The following is a 21,498-nucleotide window of genomic DNA, read 5'->3' on the forward strand; positions in this document are numbered from 1 at the left end:
CTGCTTTTCCGTGTCTGGAACAGCTTGTGACTGTTTACTGGAAAAAGAAGCAGCTACATTGTAAAAATGTGCAGCATAATAGCTCTGAATAGCTTAATCGTATACACTGACATAGAAAAAGCATCTCTTAAGATGTGGATTTGGCTAAAGCAAAATGTTTCCTGGTATTAGACAGATAAATTTTTTCCCTTTATTTAGCTAGTTTCCTCTATTTTATGGAGTTTTCGATGCTTTGCATCCTTCTTCATATTATTTAATATAGCCACTGAATAACAAGTGTTAAAGGTTAAGTGTCTTAATATGAAACTCCAGGGTAAAGGTTTAGGATCCCACTATTAAAAAATATAGACTTGCACTAAGGCCCTTGAAAACTCCATCTGTTAAAGGTTAACTGCACTGCAAGCTTTCACATTGATTTTAAAAAAAAAACGCACAACTTAAAAATACTTTTTAAAAAATGGTTGACAGCATACTGAGCCCTGAGCCTTTGCATACTGAGTATTTTGAATAGCTAGATAACCAAACTCCTAGGTCAAAACTCATTTGACTCGAAGTGGGTTTTAAATTGCGGGAGGGGGTATTTGAGGGTTTGGGGAGCTTTCACTGCTGTCAAAAGGTCTGACATGTACTTCCATCATAAAAAGTAAGGCAGAAGAAAGAATTTTCTGAAATAGATGAATATTAAAATGTCTCTGCACAAATGTGAGGAGGGAGGAAGCAACGAGGACTAGATATGATGAAGATTACCTAGTGGGCATATCCCAAATGTTGGTTGGTTCTCATTAGTAAAATGAGAGGTGTTTTACAAATGCATAGGGGCACTAATGACGATAAAAAGGTCCATTAATAAAAGAGCGAAACAATAAGCTGACTCTCAGCTTATTGAACTGCTTCATAAAAAGACACATTTACAAAGTCGTATAACAAGAAAATTATAAAACTGAAGCCTGAACAACTGTAAGGAATGAACACTGTTTAAAAAAATAAAATCCAGTTGACAGAACAGTAAAGGAATACCATACATGAAAATTTTTAGCATGTATTAATCAGCCATTCTGAATATGTTTCTTTGAGTATTAAGGGAAATAGTGTATTTGGTTCTGGGCACCACATTGTTCGGGAAATACTGGTACATTGGATAGCTTCAGAGAAGAGCAACTAAATTATAAAGGCCCTGGAAGGTTTCACTTATGAGGAAAGACCCAAAAATGTTTGGTTAAGAGACTAATACAGGCAGGGGGTTTGGCAGGGAACATCGCGTAAAGTATACGAAGGTTGTTAGCACTAACGGTGGAAAGGAATTTTAATGTGGTATTTGGTGGTACTTTACAAGAAAATATAAAGTATACAATTTGGGGATTATGTTGATGGTATATCAGGAAAAACATCTTGACAGTAAGATGTAGTAGCTTGTGGAATAGTTTATTGGAAGCACTGAAATGTTATAATGTTCCCAAGTGATAAGTACATTGGGAAGAATATTGGAAAATGTGCTGACCAGGGAGCTGGACTGTGGGTGACCCAATAAGGTTTCTTGGCATGTCTGAATCTGTAAATGATTTCTGCTGCCATTTAACTGTAATCTATTAAGTATATTATGGTAAAGTCTTTTGGGCACCCAGAGCCCAAGGTGCTGAGCACCATCAGGTCCCCGTCAGGTCTGGCAATTGGAGATAACCTTGCAGAATTAAGCCCTAGATGAGCAAGTTAGTCTTCATCACTAGTCAATCAGTCGTATGTACTATTTAATATTTTAATAACTGAAAATATTTAAACTGTTATAAACTTAAATTTCCATATGCATGCTCTTGTTACCTGTGGCAGCCGACAACAGAAGTGTTATAACAATACAAGTGGCTCCTTTGATATGGAAGAGAACTTTGTTTATATGTGGAGATTCAGAAAATAACAGATTGCACATCCTGAAGGAAAATGGGGGAAGCTGTACGTAGGCTAAAAGAAAAGGAGTACTTGTGGCACCTTAGAGACTAACAAATTTATTTGAGCATAAGCTTTCGTGAGCTACAGCTCACTTCATCGGATGTGTGTAGCCTGTAATTTAGCTTCCAGGAACTTCAATTCCAGATACTAATAGGTAGAATTCATAGAATCATAGAATATCAGGGTTGGAAGGGACCCCAGAAGGTCATCTAGTCCAACCCCCTGCTCAAAGCAGGACCAATTCCCAGTTAAATCATCCCAGCCAGGGCTTTGTCAAGCCTGACCTTAAAAACCTCTAAGGAAGGAGATTCTACCACCTCCCTAGGTAACGCATTCCAGTGTTTCACCACCCTCTTAGTGAAAAAGTTTTTCCTAATATCCATTCTAAACCTCCCCCCCTGCAACTTGCTATCTCCGAGCTCTCCCAAAGGTGCGCACTCCCCCAGCTACAGCTGAGCTAGTGACGTGTAAAGAACAACCATTCATTCTGCAAATTTCATCTGTGCAAATTTTCCAAGAGCAGATAAAAAAAATTCTTGCATGTATTTGTCATTTGGGGATTATTCACCCATGTCTTCAGCGAGCACTTTTTGCCTGCAAATTGTTGGGAGCCAGGGCATTGCCACCTTCGCAATCCAGGCCGGGCTGGCTAGACGGCCCTGCCTGGGGAGAGCTGGTTGCAAACATTTTTAGTTACTTTTAATCCAACTTTTTTTATCCAGGAGGCATTACGGAAAATGCCCAGCTGGAAGGATCCCACGGGAGGGTGGGGGCAGCATGGCCCCTGCCCAGGCTATGGGGCTGGGATGGGGGTATCTTGAGCTGAAGACTGGCCCTGAGCTTGTTCCCCGGCCGTGGGTCTCTGTGGGCCCCAGCACCGCAGGGTCTCGGCTTCGCAGACACCGACAGAGGCGCCCTCGCAGCCCCTGCGAGCTGGAGCAGGGCGAGGAAACTGAGGCACGGCAGCGACTGCCCCCGGTCCCGCGGGCCGGCCGTAGAACTCAGGCGCCCTGAGCGCCCCGGCTCGGGGGGTCCCGCGGGCAAGTGTCGCCCCGCTCCCGGCCCCGGCCCCCAGCGCCCCGCCCGGCGGAGCTTACCTGGCTGCGGGGAGGATGCGGGCGGCGCGGCTCTCGCGGCTGATGCGGCTTCGGAGGGGAGCTATGAAGGCTTTTTGAATATAGCTTTCAATATGATTGGCATCTGTGTGTTCCTCTTGTTTAAAGCATAGTTTCTCCTAGACTATTCTTTGTACTTGAGAGACTTCTATCTGGGAAGAATCCTGAATGAATTTAAATATATGCATTTTAAGTAGCCTCTTTTACCAAAGGAACATTTTAGTCTCATGAATCAGCCGGTCAGTAGAAGCTCTGAAAAGGAGAGTGATATTTTTGAGCGTATTTTTTACAACTTGTGTGTCATCTTTCATGGATTTACTCTGAATATTAGTCTAAATATCCAAGTACTAATCAGAGATAATTAGATGTGCAAATGAGGATTTGGTTGATAATCAAGTTGGCTTTCTGATGATTGATTCTGAAATTTGGGATCCTGCAGGTTCACAAAAGAACTGTAATATAATTTAAACAGTACAGGTTTTAGAAACATACTGACATATAATACATACCATACATTTTAGCTGAGGCTTTTTAAACAAATTATTCTTAATCATTTTCCATTTTAAGCTGTCATTGCTTTAAAACAAAAACACTTCAGTGGTGGCATATCACAATTTTCATGGACCTGTAGACTCATGACTCAGGAGTGTGGTTTTGTTTTGTTTTTTTAATTATTTCCTAATTCTCTTTCTTTCTGTACTATTATAAGTGGTGGTTCAATGAAAAGGTCACAGTTCTGGTTTCCACTGATCAGCTTTCATGTTAAAATCCAAGTTAGTATGCTTTCTGACCTACCATTTGAAAATAAAGGTTAAGGGGAACACCTTACTTGAAATCACCAACTTGCAATGTTTCTATCTTTAAAGAGATTTAAATAGCTTACTCTTTTTTTTTTTTTTGGTTTTGTTTTAGGTGAAATTGTGGTAAATGAAGTCAATTTTGTGAGAAAATGTATTGCAACAGATACAAGTCAGTATGATCTCTGGGGGAAATTGGTTTGCAGTAACTTCAAGATTTCATTTATTACGGATGATCCCATGCCACTTCAGGTTTGTTTCTCTCAATTGATACATCATGATTCATGATGAATAGGATTAATAAAATAGATTCGGTTAAACCACAATAAATTCCTCAAGTAATTGAGAGGTCTAGCCTCATTTTATAAAACAAAGGAAGTTCAAATATCCATCCTGAATTATTGGTATGCCAATCCTTAATTTGTCCTATTGTATCTACAGATCGTAAGTTTTTGACATCAGAGTATTATTTTCCATGTCATTTGAACTTATGGTATCAAAGCAGTTGATGGAAGTACAGCGAGCTACTGTTTGCAGGAGGGTGTTTTGGGAAGTGCTGTTAAAAAGCCAAACACTTTACTATTCGTTGGAAAATATAATGGAACACCTTACTGAATTCTGAGAATTCCAAGATTCCTTTATGTAGATATAAGCACCAATTCAGCAAAGTCTTTAATATGTGCCCAACTCCTATTGAAGTCAGTAAGGGAGAGGACAAGATACTAGTGAAATGATCATATTTAGTACAGAGGCAGCAATATATAACAATTAAGGCTGGTTGTTCATAACAACAGAAAAGGGAAAGGGCATGGCAAAACATGCAAAAGTCATAACCTTAGTTTAATTTGTAAATATCTTGGCAAAGAATATTTTTAATACAATAAAGGTTGTTGAAACTGAGTTATTTATACTTTTTTTTCAATAAAAATTTCGTAATCATTTACAACTTTTTTTAAAGTACTCAGTTGCCTGACTGGACGTGTATTTAACTACATTAGTGAAAATACATGAAGGAGTCTTGCTCAGTAGTGACTAGTGGGGTGACAAAGGCCATGGCTTTTATGACAAAGCAAATTTATTGTATTCATATTTTGTGGCATGGAAATCATAGCTGTAACAGCCTTAAAGTTTAATATAATTCTATTCCATGATATTCAGTGTCTTAGTTTTGGAGACGAGTAATATATAAGGCTCCAAAGGCATATTACTTTTAAATTAATTTGTTAAATTAGCATTATGTTTCCTTATCAAATGCATTTTTTGCCTCTCTCTTCTTCTGCGGTCATTTTTCTCATTCTTTCCTACAAAAACGCACAATACAGTATTTTAGATTGAAGTGATCTGATAATATTTCTCTGCTCTCTTCAAGTGGTCTGAGTTTAAACTAAATTTGTAAACTATAAAAATTACACTCCTTTGCATGCTTATACTCTTTGTAGCTCCTACCATTGTAAAATAGTATGTGACAATAGTAGCAGATGGCTAATTGCAGCATATATAATTATGTTTTGGGCTCAGTGTACTGTTTCTGAAGTTTTCAACCTGGGGTCTGTAGCTGCTCTGAGGAGCAATCCTCCACACTTAATCTATTTTGTTACATCTGGTGTTATAAAAAGGAAGCTTTGACTTTGCTCATGGAAGGTGACATGCATTTTTCTTTTCATAGTTGCAGTAATGGTTTTTCATCTTAAATTGCAGTCAGTTTGATGCTGAAATGATTCATGACTAGGCTAGAAAACTCCAAGTAAATATTGTCTGTTTAACTTTTTTTATATAGAATCCACATTGTTTTTATTTGAGAAATATCTGTCAGTGTTTTCTCTAAATTGTGTTGTAAAAACAATACTGCTGTAAAGCTCCTGTTATTTATCATGAGTTTGTCTCTGTTCCAGAAATTCCATTATAAAAACCTCCTCCTTGGTGAACATGATGTGCCACTAACATGCATTGAACAAGTTGTCACAGGTATGGAAAAGTCATTTAAGTATGGTGAAAAGCTTAAAAGATGAGTTGTATGTTACAGTTAAAATTATTAGCTGCTTTCTGTATTAAGGCACAATCGTGCACAGGTAAGGTTGAATTTCATTAGTCTTTCTATGAAGTTACAAATTAATTTAAATTTAGGTACAAGTCAGAAAAGCAATCTAAAGACTGGATAAAATTCAAATGAGAAATTTTGCAAGACTTGCATTAAATTTGGTTTCCATGTGCTTTTTAAAGTATGTGAGATTACAATTCTGAATTCATAATTGTTCAAGAAACAGTGCCTTTTTAATAACTGTTGGTTTTCCATTTAATTTATAACTGTTTTGCATATAATTGAACATCTCTTCTACCTTAAGATTTTAAATTGAAAAAAGATAACCAATGATTTTCAGAATTACAATTATTTATAGATGGTACTCCCACCACCAAGCCAATTGGGCCATACACAACAAAATACATTATATTGCAGTTCTGATTTTAAGGTGATCTTGTTTCTCTAACTTTATAGTGGCTTTTAAACAGGACATTAATCAGCATCCTGCAGGTGAATTTCTGTCTTCTGCCAGAAACTATGGCCCAAGTGTGTTTTATTCCTTATTTTGAAGATATAAATTTTTAAAGCAGATTAAGTGGAATCTATTAGTTAAGTTTAAAATTAGAGAGAAACTTTTATCCAGTTTTGGAGAACCAGCTTTTGGACCTGCATAAGCTCCCATAATAGTTATTAAGATTGTCAAAATTACAGGATGAGCAGCATTATACTGATACTCCTATCTCATTGGACCTTGCCTGATGTCTCTTTCTGTAATGGTCCCCTCTCTCCACTGGGTAAGATAGAATTTTGATAAACCAACACCTCCATAACAAAGCTCCTGATGAGGATATTCTCTCTGCAGATGTTTATAAAGACTGTATCGTTTGGTGGGCCTTGGTATTAGCAATTAATATAAATATTATATTTATAATATTAATTGGTATTATTCATATAAATAATAGAGGATATTTTCTTGCAGGTTGGTTCACTGGTGTTATTTTTTCACTATATAGAAAAGGTGACAAATTATCCTGGGAATTACTGAGCAATTAATCTCTCCGATGGTTTTAAAAATCTATCCCAGATATTGGAGATTAGTGGATTGCATGGAGAGTTTGCATGGGAGCAAGCCACTTTCAGGAATGGCTGCTCCATGATTGATTGTTTTGCCGTTACTCATTTGTCCCAAGGAAGTAAAATAATAGGTGGTCTCTGTCAATTTGAAATTGGCTTTTGATTCCATTAACAGAGGTCATCTCTGGGAGAAATTTGCAATGGTTGGCATAGATTCCTAATCCTCCGTAGCCTAACAGTGGATAGTATTAGGATGGAGTGAAGAGGTGAGCTACTTGACCCTATTTCTATCCCAAGGGGCATCCGCAGAGTTGTGTTGTCCACTTTCCTTTTTAACTGAATTAAGTTGTGGTGGGTTTAGAAGGGGTACAGTATTTCCCTTCCAAAATTTTGGACAGATTAGTATCAGTGTGTTTACACTGAAGTCAGGATTTTATTAGTGAAATGCCTTAAAAAGTGACATACTGAGCAAGCAGGTTTTAATAGGCAGAGATCAAATTGTATATCATCCTAGTAATGATGCTTCATTAGTCAATCATTAAGAAATGACCTTGTCAGGAGAGGACTCATGCTGAACAACATGGGAGGCAAGATGGGTTGCTAAGAGGTGCTGTATGTGAAATCCCTTGTTCGTGGAATATAATTATCCATCACCAATGGTCATTTGGTGATAGGGAAAATGAGGACAACAGCTATAAGTCAGTTTTGTTTGGAGAGCTAGACATTTGATCATAATTTGACTCACAAGGAGCTGCATCTGTTCTACTCAAACAATATTAGTTTTTACAGTCTTACTGGTGTCATCTGAATGTAACTAACAGTATTTTTCTTTAAGTGTATACTCTATTCTTGATCTTTAACAATGTTTGTTTTTTTGTTTTAGTTAATGACACAAAGAGGAAACAGAAGGTCCTTGGTCCCAACCAGAAACTTAAATTTAATCCAACAGAATTAATTATTTATTGCAAAGATTTCCGTATTGTCAGATTTCGCTTTGATGAAGCGGGTCCTGAAAGTGCAAAAAAGGTATTAAAAACATGCAGTTTTTCCTTAAAATTCCTTATTGTGTTGGAGTTCCTGCAGTGCCATCTCTGGTATTATGCAATTTCTCATGGTTTTTTAAGCTCTTGATAGAGATTAAAGAAGACTAATTCAGTCTCACCAATTAAAAACTACCTTTTAGTCTTTATAAAATGCAGGTTTATATCTATAATAGTGTTTTAAGATAATTTGGTTACAGAAAATCATCTCAGGATGAAATGTGAATCTTTTCTAGTACAGATGAGGTAAATATGCCTAAACATAGATGTAACAGAAGATGTTATATAGTGTATTTTCACTAATACATCAAGAAAATACATATGTAGATATTTGAATGGTTCTAGATTAAAGGAGCTAGTGTTTTGTGACAAAGCTCTGTCCTTGCCTCCATGAGTCCCACGTTTCCTGGTGGATTTCGCTAGCCTCAGAGGCTCACTGTGACCCTCCACATAACCCTTCTCTCTCTAGAGAGAAGGGCCACAGTCTGAGCCATTTTCATCATAAGCCAGCGAGGGAGGTGAGAAGTTATCCTTCCTTACACCGTCTCTATTGTCTTCCAGTCTCCGTGATTAATCAGGGGGCAAAGGGCGGGGGGAGCCCAGGCCCACCCTCTACTCCAGGCTCCAGCCCAGGGACCCTAATAGTATCAGCTATGTTAGCTGATCTTTTAGAAATATGACATGTGCAATTCCCTGGGCTACTTCCCCCACAGTAGCCCTCACTTCCTCAAGCTCCACTTCACCCTTACCTCAGGGCCTCCTTCCTTGTGCCTGATATGGTGTGTACTACTCAGTCTCTCCAACAGCGCAACTTCCTCCCACAGCTCCTGACATGCACCCCCACCTGACTAACTGGGAGGCTTTTAACTAGTTTCAGCCAGCCCCTGATTGGCTTCAGGTGTCCCAATCAACCTAGCCTTCTCCCTGCCTTCTGGAAAGTTCTTAATTGGCCCCAGGTGTCTTAATTGACCTGGTGCAGCTGCCATTTCACTTACCCTGATACCAGGGATTTGTTTAGCCTGGAGCTAATATATCTATCTCCCACTACTTTTGCATAGCCATCTGGCCTTGCCCCGTCACACGTCTGAAGTATGTTCACTTGAGGTGCAGTACAGGAAGTGTTTATTTTCCCAGTATACACCAACTTTGTTCTGGAAAACCCTCAGTGGAGGGTGAGTAGTTTAGTCTCCATTCCCATTCATTCTTTCTACTGAGGCTGTCATCAAGTGTGCTAATTATAATAGTGATGTGCTTTGATGTGGATACCTGTTCCCTAGAAAATGGAACTCCTTTAAATATGCAAACAACTTTTGGATATTAATTGTTTTTGCCATTGTGAGAGGTCAAATTCAGACCCGTGACCCAAAGGTGAAAGGCCAATTACCAGTCTCCTGCATCATCAAAACTTAAAGCCTAGTTTTTAGGCCTCACCTAGATGTGTATTTATACATCTGCTTTATATGTTCCTTTCCAGATGTGAACTCAAAAATCTCCTATTGTGCGTGCACATAGCTAAATGTGTATGTTGTTAGTCATGTGCATGCGCAAACTGGAAATTTGTGCAAATGTTTTCCAGTGTGCACTTGCATTGTGTGCTTACTGTTGTGTAATTTCTACCCCCCTTGTAATACTCTTTCAGTGCATTAGTGAAATCAAATCTGTTCTACTTTAAAAACTGACTGCAGACTTAGGGAGCCAGTATTTTAAAGGTTGGTTTAAAACTTCCAAGGCTGCAGTCAAATGATATATTTGAGCTACATATCCCGCTGTAGAGATTGTTTTACAGCTGAAAATGGAAAATGTTAGGTACTTCCAAGTATGTACTGGAAATTTGAAACCTAAAGTTACCGAAAGGTTAGAATGCTGAAATTTAAATATACCTCCTGGAATCTGGACAAGTATTTTCTGGCAAATGCTTGGTGTTCCAAATTTGTCAAAAATTCCAAGTGAATGTTTGGAGTTCAATAAAGCCTGAACAACAAGACCATTCATTGGCACTTCCTGATATATTGGTGCTGGGCTTTTTAAATTCTGGGAAGACTGATGTAGAAAAGGAGTCTGATTCCTTCAGGGGGGAATGTAAAAACTATAAAATCCTAGATCCAAAACAGATTAGATAGTTTATTAGCTGCATTCCTATTTTCAGTGTTTAAATAAAAGGGAATTTCCTGACCTGCAAACTGGTTTGTACTCATCAAACAAGCAACCTAGACTGTTGACATTTCCTTCCAATACTGATGATGTAGACTTTCCTTCCTTTCCCATTGAATTCTTTTCTGGCTCTCTGCACCTTTCTTTTTTAACCAGGAAAATAAATGTAACTTGTACAAGCAGGATATTCTATCTGGCATCACCACTTTTATATGCCTAGTTAGTTGGCACTAACAAAATAAACAGTTACTGAAAATCTTAACTTTTTAATTATGTGAATGCTGAGCTCCTACATAATTTTGAAGACCAAAATACATTTAGAAGCACCTTTGCCTCACTGGAGGGCAAAATGACAAAAAAATCAACTTTCTGGCTAATGCAGAATGATGAGAACACTTTACATATGTAACTGAAGTTTTGGTCCAGTCAGGATTTTGTTTAATTAGATTATTTTAGGATGTAGCATAATCAGAGAAGAAGGAACCTATGATATCTTGGATCAAATGCTTCTGTCTCCAGGTGTTCAGCTTACATCTTTCAGATCTGTGTTGTGGCATGCTTTTTTTCTGGCCTCTGCTTCTTTTTTTCAGCAGTGAGTAAGACATTATTTTGTCTATTGGTGAATCTTTGTGAGGGTGGCCTAGCCAGCCTTTTTACACCTACGATTTTGAGTACTCCTTTAATATTACTTGTGCACTGTCCATGCAACGTTAATTGTGGATACAAAATTCTGCCTACAATTTGTGGGTGCAAAGAGGGCCACATCTTTAAAAATCAGGGCCTTGTTGAATTCTATTGGGAAAAAGAATAGAATTTTCTTTGGCTCAAAGGTGGCATAGTGTATTTTACACTACATAAAGTTCTAGAGAAATCCCAACTTTTCCCCTGGGAAAAATCAAAATATGTATGTGTCTGCTATATCATTTTTTGCCTAATTAATTTGTGTGCCGCTTCTTGTGCTAGGTTATGAACTATTCATGAAAACTATGAGCTGCATGGAATTGTATATTTATAAATTCTTCCAAGGGCTTGTTGATTGGACAGCTTAATTTAAAGGATGCCTGTTTCCAATATTGGGTAATGAGACCGTAAAGTTCAGCAGTTGTGTCATGAACTGTGAATTGGCCAGACTAATTCAACTGAAGACAAATGTGAGAGATTTATAACAGAAAAAGGTCGTCCCAGATAACATTTTTTCCCCCCTCTTGACAGTTTAAAATAATTGGGAAAAAAAGTCAAATAGTAGAACTGACCCTGACCCATTGTTACAGATTCTGTTTCATTGTCTGAGGCAGCCTCCATTTAAAATCAGAAGCCTACCAATGAAGCAGTTGTAATGACTGAACTTTAATGATTTATAAATCAGATCCCCAACATGACATTTAATTTGGAAAATTTGCATAACTGAACTTGGCTGTGCAAGTCAGAGCAGAGGAATTCCCCTTGGGCTCCCAGAGTGAGCATGATCTGAGCATGATCCCCTTAGGACAGTGTTCCTCTGTGTTATGAATGAAGTCACTGTTGAAGCAAAACAAAGACACTTACCTTTTCACTGTGTCTGTAGAAGACTTTGAGATATCTAAACACAGTAAACATCAAAGAACGTATTCACTGCTGGAAACTAGGCCAACTTAAGTGTTGTACTCTGCAAACTGAGACTGTGACTTACTTTTAAAAGCAGGTATTTAGAAAAACTTGAATAAAATTATTTTAAAAACTAGCTTTGAATTCCTCTTAACCTTTTCACATATTTGGTGTCTGGAGGCCTGATACTGTAAAAACCTGTAAAAAAGAGTAATTTGAGTCATGTGAGTGGTCCCTTGAAATGAATTGGACTGTTTCTCTGAGTCAGGTTGTGTGTGTCAGTGTTTGAAGGCTTGGGCCCAAAGAATGTGGTCTGTCCCTAAGGAGAGTGAGCTTAGGGGATATTTGCGGGGGAGGAGGAGGAAGAATAGGCTCTAGTAGCAAAGCGATTTGTTAATATTCCAGCAGGTATGAGACATTCAGGAACTAATAGTACTGATCTGTGTCTACAATGGAAAAATAATAAGTTTGTAGCCAATATAGGGAACATATAGTTGATTATTTGACTGTGTCCATAAACAAATATGCTGTGTTAATGATAATGATACAACTTTAAAAGCTCATTTTTTCTGATTTTCGCCACAAACACCCCATACCTAAACTGCTCAGAAAACTTTTACCTGAGGATGCCAGAATGTTTGAAATTTCAGGAGGATTAATTTATTTTGGAGGACATTATTAGGAAGGGGTTTGAAAATCAGGATTATAATAAGAAGCTAGCTTCAGTCTTAACTATGAAACAGCAGCCAATGTATTTCTTAAATGCTCCCTTGCACTCTTAAGTTACATGTCCATTTGAAGGGGCATGATATCCAGAAGAATATAGATACAAGGTTGGGCTAGTGAATCCTGGGGGAAATCTCCAGACCCATCATTATTTTACAATTTGATTCAGCTGTTTTGCCCTCAAATTAAAGCTGAGAAGCCTCCAAAAGAAGAGAAACCAGATGGGTGTGGGAGGAAGGGGAAGTAGGAGTAAGAGGGTTGGGGGAAGGCTTAAGCCAGGAAACTTGAAAAGAGAAGTAATGGCTAGTTTCACAGTTTAATGAAAAGCAAGAATTTTAATTTAATTTCAGTTACGATTAAATGTGGTAATAATTAAAAAGGACTGCTATCTCGCCATTATAGCAGCTGGCTATATAAACTACAATTTAAAATGTTTGCTATTGTACCGATTGCACAGGTTTAACTATAATATATCACTTAATTTTAATTCGTAAGTATTTGGTGCAACAATATTGAACGGTTATTAAATGATACTATGGACCAATTTCAGAACTGTCAAATGAGACTGACCAGGGATGCGTCATTCTGGGATATTATCACTTTGGTGGCTGCAAGATTTTGCCTTTGGTATGTTGCCTGACAGTGCAACAGTGGGACTTGGCAGTACAAAAGAGTGGCACATGCCCTGTAGTGTCCTACTGCCTAAATATATCTGCAATTTCTTGGTCTTTCCAGTCTCCAACACCCACATCTCCATTCCTCTGAGAAGCTTTTTTAAAATGTGTGAGGTATATGAGATCTATACTATATACACAGGTTTCAGAGTAGCAACCGTGTTAGTCTGTATTCGCAGAAAGAAAAGGAGTACTAGTGGCACCTTAGAGACTAACCAGTTTATTTGAGCATAAGCTTTCGTGAGCTACGTACTCCTTTTCTTTCATTATATACACAGACACATAATTATACAGGGAAAAGGAGAAAAAGTAATCCAGGCCAAATCCTTATTCCTGTCCAATCAAAACCAGCTCTTCCCCCACAAGTCATAAATATTTTTAGGGGTAACAGGGGAGGGGAGATGAGACACTTCTTTTTTGTTTTTAGTTGTCACCTTTTGTACACAGTGACAGTATTGCAGAGACCCAACATTTCTTAACCTCTCAGGCCCCAGCATTATCCTGTCTTTCAGTTCTTTATTTTTCATTTGAAATGCCTTTAAACAGCTTTTTTATTTTACTGCCTCAGTTTTATCCTCTGCTGCTTGTTGTAGCTTCTCCTGATTATTCCTGGGAGCATTCTGTGCCAAAAAATAAAAATTCTGTGACAAAATAAAAATTCTACACATAATATACTAAAATACTGCAAATTTTATTTGTCAAAATAACACTAAATAATCACGCCAGTTTCAATTATTTTGGTAGTTTATTTCAAAATACCTATCAGCAAGTATGTCTGTAACAATATAGACACTCTCAAAAATTCCCCCAGGAGTAGAGTTAAAGAAACCCCTATGACAACCAACTTCCTGTTTCTCTGCCCCCTTCCCCTACCGGACCGCAGCTGGAAGCCAGGCACTCACAACCCCTCCCACCCAAAGCCCAGCTCTAGGCCTGCCTGGCCCAGATTCCCACACCCCCTCCCCTGCCAGAGCCCAGCCATGGGGCCCCTGCCCGCCCAGACACTCACGCCCTACAGCCCCAGGGATCCAGAAGGAGAAACAGCCTGATGCTCAGTCCCAGGCTTGCACAGAGTTTCCTGTGCACCGCCCTGTCCTTCCGTCAGGGCATGCTGGGAACGGCAGCTGTCAGAAACTATCTAGCTCCCTCCCACTCCCCCCAGCAGTGTCTTCTATGCGTGAGTTGGGCTCCGCCGGGTCCAGCAACCACTAGTGGTGGTCAGCAGCACCGCAGGCCATTTCTGTGGGGGAAAGGAAATTCTGCGTGCACAGCATTCATTTCTGCAAAATTTTGCATTGCGTGGTGGTGCAGAATTCCCCTAGGAGTACCTGATGTACATCAGACAATCCTAGTCAGTGGGCCTGTATCACTGGCTCACACAAAAGGTGACTGAGCACACTCTAATTGTTTGTTGCACAAATCACAAAATTAGTTATCTGTCAGGTTCAGGAATACAAAAGGTATGATCTTTGTTGGGATCTCCAAGGCATGTATGTCTTTAGAGTCTTTGGAGACATGGGCTCCTGGAGTGATTTCTCAAAATGAAACTCAGTTAAGTAAATTAAAAAAAAATAAAATCTCTATTTTAGTGTTTCTCTTAGGGCCTAGTAGAAAATACTGTGCAATTCAATAATGTAACATGCTTGCATAAACAAAGATTCTGAAATGAGAAAAAATCGCAACTTAATCTTCAGTGTGTAGAAATAGTTATACTCTTACCTATTATCTACACTATCTGTATTGTTACACACAAATCAAATAGCTGCTGCATTTAATTGGCTTTTATGGGTATATCTACACTGCAATAAAACAGATGTAACTGTGTCTGCTGACTGGGGCTCAAGCTGCAGGGCTATAAAATTGCGGTGTAGACATCTCCTCGTAGGGTCCAAGAGCCCACGTTCCAGCCCAAGCCCACTATTTGCACTGCAATTTTATAGCCCTGAGCCCCAGGAACCCATGTGGGTGTCTTATTGCAGTGTAGACATATCCTATGAATTACTACAAAGTGGTAGAAAACTTTCTTAGCATTTGAAATTGTACTGAGCATGGCATAAGAGCTGTGGACAGTTGCCTGAGGCTACAACACTAAGAGCTAGGGGTGTGATTCCCAGTCACGTAGACACACGTGTGTTAGCTCTCATCTGAACTAGCACACTAAAAATAGTAGCACAGCTGCAGTAGCATGGGCAGTGACAACACTGTGCTAGCCATCCTGAGTTCAAATCCGTCCCAACCCCTGGATGAGCTCATTGCTTCTAGAACTTGCTGTCATTGTCAGTGCTACCTCGGCTACCTTGTTATTGTTACCGTGCTAGCTCACATGAGAGCTAACACGAGTACATCTACGTGAGCTGGAATCACACCCCTAGCTGTTAGTGTAGATGTAGCCTGTGTGTTGGGTGGGGGTCAAGAGGGTTATTTTTTCATTGTGCCAAAAGAGGATTTGCAAATATGGAGTATGAATAAACTATATTATGGAACTTGATTCAGTCCTTGTTACATGTGGTGAGGAGGGTTGCAGTCAGGGGTGAAAGTAACTTAAAGGACTTACCATACTCCGGAGTCCTGAGCAGGGGGCGTGGCCTCAACTGGAAGAGGCGGGGCCAGGCCCTTTAAATCAAGATTTAAAGGCCCCAGGGCTGCGGCTGGGAGCCCTGGGGCCTTTTAAGCACCAGCCTGGGGAAGCCGGTCTGGTCCAGCACGGTGTACTGGCTCTTGCCAGTACGCCGGACTGGACCGGACCGGCTTACTTTCACCTGTGATTGCAGTGCAAACATCACCTGTGTTTCCAAGACGTGGAATTGCTCTTGGGGCACTGCTGGTACAGGGAGATGTAATTTGCAACAGTGAGCACTGATAGGGGTAATTAAGTCCATTATTTTTACTTTTTAATTAACAATATCTCCTGTAAGTGAAAACTGTTCTCCTGTTTTTTAAATGATGGTTCTGAATATCTTTGGTTTTGCACAATTGCAGTTGGGAAAAATGCTGAACGTTTATCAGTTTGGTACAAGAACACTTCCTGTAAAACATGTTTGTCTTCAGTTTGAGCTTTCAGCTTCTGACTGCATTCTGCTGAGGACTATGGAATTTGCTTGTCTTTAAAGTCCCAGGCAATAAAGCTACTATATGGATAGAACACAAATAGGGCTTTAGTTCTTGTTAGCAAATAAATTGTTGTTTGATAGGCTGTGTTAATTTCACTGGTCTAAAATTCCAAGTGAAGATTGTAGCAGAACAAAATGTTAGCATTCATCTGGAAGAAAGAGAGGCCATGACTCTATACTATGATCAGCACAGGTGGACTACTGCGTCTGGGAGATACTTTATTCACTTCATTGGAGGGACTCTATTGATGCAACAGTCGGCCTGTTCAGATCACAATGCAGAATCAGGGCCTGAATTGGCAGTTACTATTTTATGTGTTCCAGTTGTTTGCTTCATGGTATATGAAAACCTAATTAAATCTTATCCAATTTTAATAAATATTTCAGTTTTCTTAGGTTTTGTGTGTGTTCCAGAGGGAAATTAAAGGTGATTTTTAAAGATTGTTTACATATGTGTTCATAGTGATTTGGGATCTTAAATAATTGCTTTTGTTTTCAACTAAAAAATTACAAGAACATTTGTTCATATGTTAAAACCGAACTAGACAAAGCACTAGAAAAAATGCAGTACATAGCCTTACAGAGAGCTGCACCATGTATGTGACCTAAATCATTTCCTACTCTTTCTGTGATTCTATGTTGAAATGAAGATTTTGAAAAGGTGCCCCTCTTCCACTTATTTCTCAGGTTCAAAGTCTAGTATTTCCCTGTCGCAGTGAAGGTCACTGCCACCTAAAATAATGCTGGAAGGTGCTGTTTCAGGTAGTTGTGATATCACAAAATCCTGAACTCAAGACTTGTCAGGCAAATGGAGAAGGAGCCAGGTTTCAAATATTTGATTTTAAAATTAGCTCTTTTCAATTTTCTGATTTGAAATTATATCCTTTTCTTTGCTTGCAATTCAACTCTCCAATCTTGATCAAACTACTACACCTAGCGGGCTTTGACTCTCCTCCCAGAAATGTGTATTAGGAGTAACTCCACTGAGTTCAGTGGAGTTACACAAGTGTAAAACTGATTAATAAATTAGAGAATTAAGCCCAGCATCTGTACATTTGCAGACCTCTGTTCTTGTTTTAGTGCAATAGATTGATTAAAGTGATCCTTTTAATAGACAAAAGAAGGTGCTCATTATGTTACAGAAATTACATAGCTGGAAATAGCAACAGTATAAGAAGCTTTTTCTGAAGTATAGAAGTCTGATAGTAAAATGAATACTTACTTTGCCAGTCATGTTGATTTTCAGCTAAGATTTGTATGATAAAACATAAAGTATATCGAGATTTCACATGCATGACTTCTAGCAATTCAAATGGAGTTATCCATTTTTTGTGATGGCTAATGGCCCTTTCCTACCCTGGGAACCCTGTGAAATAGCTGAAATAGTTTTCTAAATGGAGTATACAATCAGTATTGTAATGAACCCAGTGTTTCACCTAGAGTTTAAGCACTTTTAAAGAAATGGACCAACCCTCCTCCTCCACCTGTAAAAAAACAAAGAAACAAACAAAAAACCCAAACAAGAATCTGCTTAATTAAGTAAACAGTTTCAAAGCCCCATGCTAAGTAATTTTCCAGTGACTACTTAAACTGGAATGACATCAGACCCAACCTGTTTTGTGCTGTAGTTTCATTGTTGAACTGAAAACAGTAGTATAGGAGAAGAGGTATAGGGAACTGTTCCTTTAAGACTGTATTTGGATTTTTGTGACATTTATAGTATGCAAAAAATAGTTTGCAGTTAGTATGCAGCCATTAAAAGTTGGTTCTACAAATAGAGAATGTTCTCATCAAAAGTCAAATCAAAATGAAAATATAGCCACTCTTAAGTTCCTTTTATACTTAGGACTAGAAATACTGTAGTAATCCCCATACGGAGTTAAGCCTGAATGTACTCTCTGACTTTTCTGAGGCATCGTGCCATCAGTTGTATTAATCCCTTAATGGCCTGTCCCGGCAATCTTGTTTTCATGTGTATAACTATAAGAAAATTCTCCCCATAACAAGTGAAACAAAACATGAGAGAACTTTCTCAATGCCTTGGAAGCAAAGAATGTTTGTTTGTTTGTTTGTTTTTAAATAGTGCCCTAAATGTACCTATCTATGCTGTATGGGGGTTAAAATGTAGCAAAATAAAGAGGAATAGGCAACAGTTAATGAAGTACAAAAGAGTACCCAATAGGGTGGGGTATGATTTTTCTAGTGTGATCCCTGCAGTTGTAATTCTGTGTATTTGGGTCACCATCCTGTAATGTAACCCAAACTGAGCAACATGAACTAATAGTCAGACTTATGATCTTCACCCTTAAAATTACATTAACTTGTTGATGTCTCTTTGCTACTGAATAGGACTGCTTAGTGTAAGTCTTAATATAGGTTTAAGACTTTACTCATTATAAAGCCTTTAACAAAATAATTTTTGACAAGTCCAAGTGGCGATACTGTATTTTATGGCATGTTTGGCATATAAAGAGGCACACTGTATATAGCTAGGTTCCATTTCTCATACGTGAGCTTTTGCTTACAATCTTCAAGGCTGAAAATCAGAAATGGTGAGCACCTATAACTTCAGTGTAGTAATATCAGTACAATATTCAGTAATATGAGTGCACCCAGTACCTGTGAAAATCTGGCCCATTGTATTACTTTTCATATGTAATTTGATACAACTTTGAATACACAAATAATTAAAAAGGTATCTCTTTATAAAAAGTACTTTTGCCTCTCAAAATCTAGCTCCCTATCTTAATGTTTAGATCAGGGATGGGGAACCTTTTTTCTATCAGGAACCATTAACCCACAGGAAAAATCAGTCTCACGCCACACAGAGCCGGGGGAGGGGGGGCGGTGCAGAGACTCGGGGTTTCCCCTAGGCTCTGGGGTGGGGCCAGAAATGAGGGGTTCATGGTGCGGGAGGGGGATTTAGGCTGGGGCAGGGGTTGGGGTGTGGGAGCGGGTGAGGGCTCCAGCTGGGGGTGCGGGCTCTGGGGTGGGACAGGGGATGAGGGGTTTGAGGTGAAGGAGGGGGCTCTGGGATGGGGCCAAGGGGTTTGGAGCACGGGAGGGGGCTCAGGGCAGGGGGCTGGGGTGCAGGCTCTGGGAGGGGGTGTGGGAAGGGGCTCAGGGCTGGGGCAGGTGGTTGGGGTGAGGGTGGAGGTGTGGGGTCTGGGAGGAAGTTGGGGTGTGGGAGGTGGTTCCGACCTGGGGCAGAAGGTTCGGAGTGTGGGCTCTAGCCGGGCAGCGCTTACGTCACGCGGCTTCTGGTCGGCAGCACAGTGGGGCTAAGGCAGGCTCCCTGCCTGTTGTGCCTCTGCGCTGCTCCCAGAAGTGGCTGCATGTCCAGCCCTAGGCGAAAGGGCCAGGCAGCTCTGTGCAGTGCATGCCGCCCATGCTTGCGGGGTGCTGCCCATGCCTGCCGGTGCTGCCCCCACAGCTCCCATTGGCCGTGGTTCCCAGCCAATGGGAGCTGCGGAGCTGGCGCCAGGGGAGGCAGTGGCCATGCATGGAGATTTTCTGATTGCACCTAGGGGCTGCAGGTACAGGCTCGGGGCTTCCAGCCCGTGGCATGGAGACTTCCCACGGGCTGGATGAAATGAAGCAGCAGGCCGGATGTGGCCCGGGGGCCATAGGTTCCCCACTTCTGGTTTAGTTAGTCCCATTGCATTTGGATGCAGTGCTATTTACTTATTAATAAATGTGCTTAAGAAAAGACAAATAAGATAAAATTTCTCAGTGTACATTCAGTACAAGTGCTGGGCATCCTGCATACACATGCAAAATCAAAGGCATCTTTAAGATGTTCAGTCCATTATCCTGTGGCCAGCAGTAGCAGAGATCCCAGGCAGGAAGATTCTTCAATGCTTTGAATGTCAAGAAGCTCTCTGTAACAGGTCTCAACAGCTCCTTGCACAGCAAAGTAGTTTTTAATAAATAAATCTCTAGTAAGATTTTTAATAACTCTGACAAGTGGAATTTCCTGTACCTAGACTTTTGGAGTAGATTTAATATAGTAAAATGACCTTCACTTTCCTCAGATACTTCCTTTGGAGGTGAAGGAGGCATATTTTAGTAAAACAGCACATTTTGAGCATTTATTTGGAGGGGAGGAAGAAGGCAAACATAAAGCCTTTAAAATGAGCCCCGCTTGGAGCATTGGGGTATGAAAAGAGCCTTGCTTGGAATTTTATGGGGGCTTTGCTCCATTTCTGAGATTTGGCCCTTACTGTTTCCTTCTGTCCATTCTGGTCAGAAGGGAAACAATTTGTTTTTCTATGGTGAGTACCCAATTTTGCAGATAAAGAATGACAGAGCTTAATTATAATTGAAATTTAGGGCCTGCTCCTGGAATACTTAGGACACTGTTAACTTCACTCATGTGAGAATTCCTCTTGGGTTCATTGGTGCTATTCATGTGCAAACACAAATAGTTGTGTTTGCAGGATCAAGCCCTAATTCTGACCTTGTCTTTTGCATAGTGTGCAGCTTTACTGAGTGAGCTTCTGTCTTCTATTGCATTAATTTCTGATCCTGTAGAAACAACTTTTTATGCTGCAGTGATGGGGACATAATTGTTCTATGGTTTTGATGCTCTGAAGCAGTGCCCGTCTTAGGATAGGGCAAGTGACGCAGCCTGGTATACTCTGATCACGGAATCATTCTTAGCAGAGATGTTGGGACTTGCTGAGTTCACAGGCATTCTTATATGGTAAGCAGGTGTTTCCTTGTCTGACTAAATACCAGTCAGATGCGGCATTTCTAAGGGCAAGACCCAAAGTTATCAGGCTGATGTCTGGCTCACATTGCATTTTCAAGACCATTCAGGGAATGGAGAAGACACGACTTACTGATATATCTAACTAATTGTAAATCCTCATGCCTGGTCAAAACAACACAATATTTTGTTTTTTCAGAGGGGTTGAAATTGTAAATTGATGGGAAGCTAGGGGTGCTAGACCCTTTGAAAAATAAGGCAGAAGTAACTATAGAGGGAGGAGAGCACCCGTATTATAATGGAAATTTGGCCATTCCTTATTCCTAGATAATCCCTTTACTTCTACTCCAAAAGTCTTGAAGCCATCTGTCGTCCCCTGCATCAGTGAATGGGATGTATTTTGCTGCAGGATTGACATAACTCCTGCAGGCCTTAGAGGTAAAAATGGGAGGCAGCTGTTTCAAGAAATAATGTGAGGGTTGGGCTCTAAAATGCAAGACTTCTTGATTTGATTTGATTGTTATAGTAGTGCCTAAGGACCAACCAAGAATGGAG

General features: G+C 39.8%; 1 protein-coding gene across 1 annotated transcript in view; it reads left to right on the forward strand.

Annotated features, from left to right (window-relative positions):
• MTMR10 (myotubularin related protein 10) overlaps positions 1 to 21,498 on the forward strand; it is a 67,707-nt gene that overhangs the window by 26,857 nt on the left and 19,352 nt on the right. The window contains exons 3-5 of the mRNA XM_084641463.1: positions 3,969 to 4,105; positions 5,746 to 5,818; positions 7,831 to 7,973. Of these exons, the coding sequence (XP_084497589.1) occupies positions 3,969 to 4,105; positions 5,746 to 5,818; positions 7,831 to 7,973 (353 nt within the window). The remainder of the gene's footprint in view (positions 1 to 3,968; positions 4,106 to 5,745; positions 5,819 to 7,830; positions 7,974 to 21,498) is intronic.

This window comes from Lepidochelys olivacea (assembly GCF_965140295.1).
Source record: "Lepidochelys olivacea isolate rLepOli2 genome assembly, chromosome: 10".
Lineage (NCBI taxonomy): Eukaryota > Metazoa > Chordata > Testudines > Cheloniidae > Lepidochelys > Lepidochelys olivacea.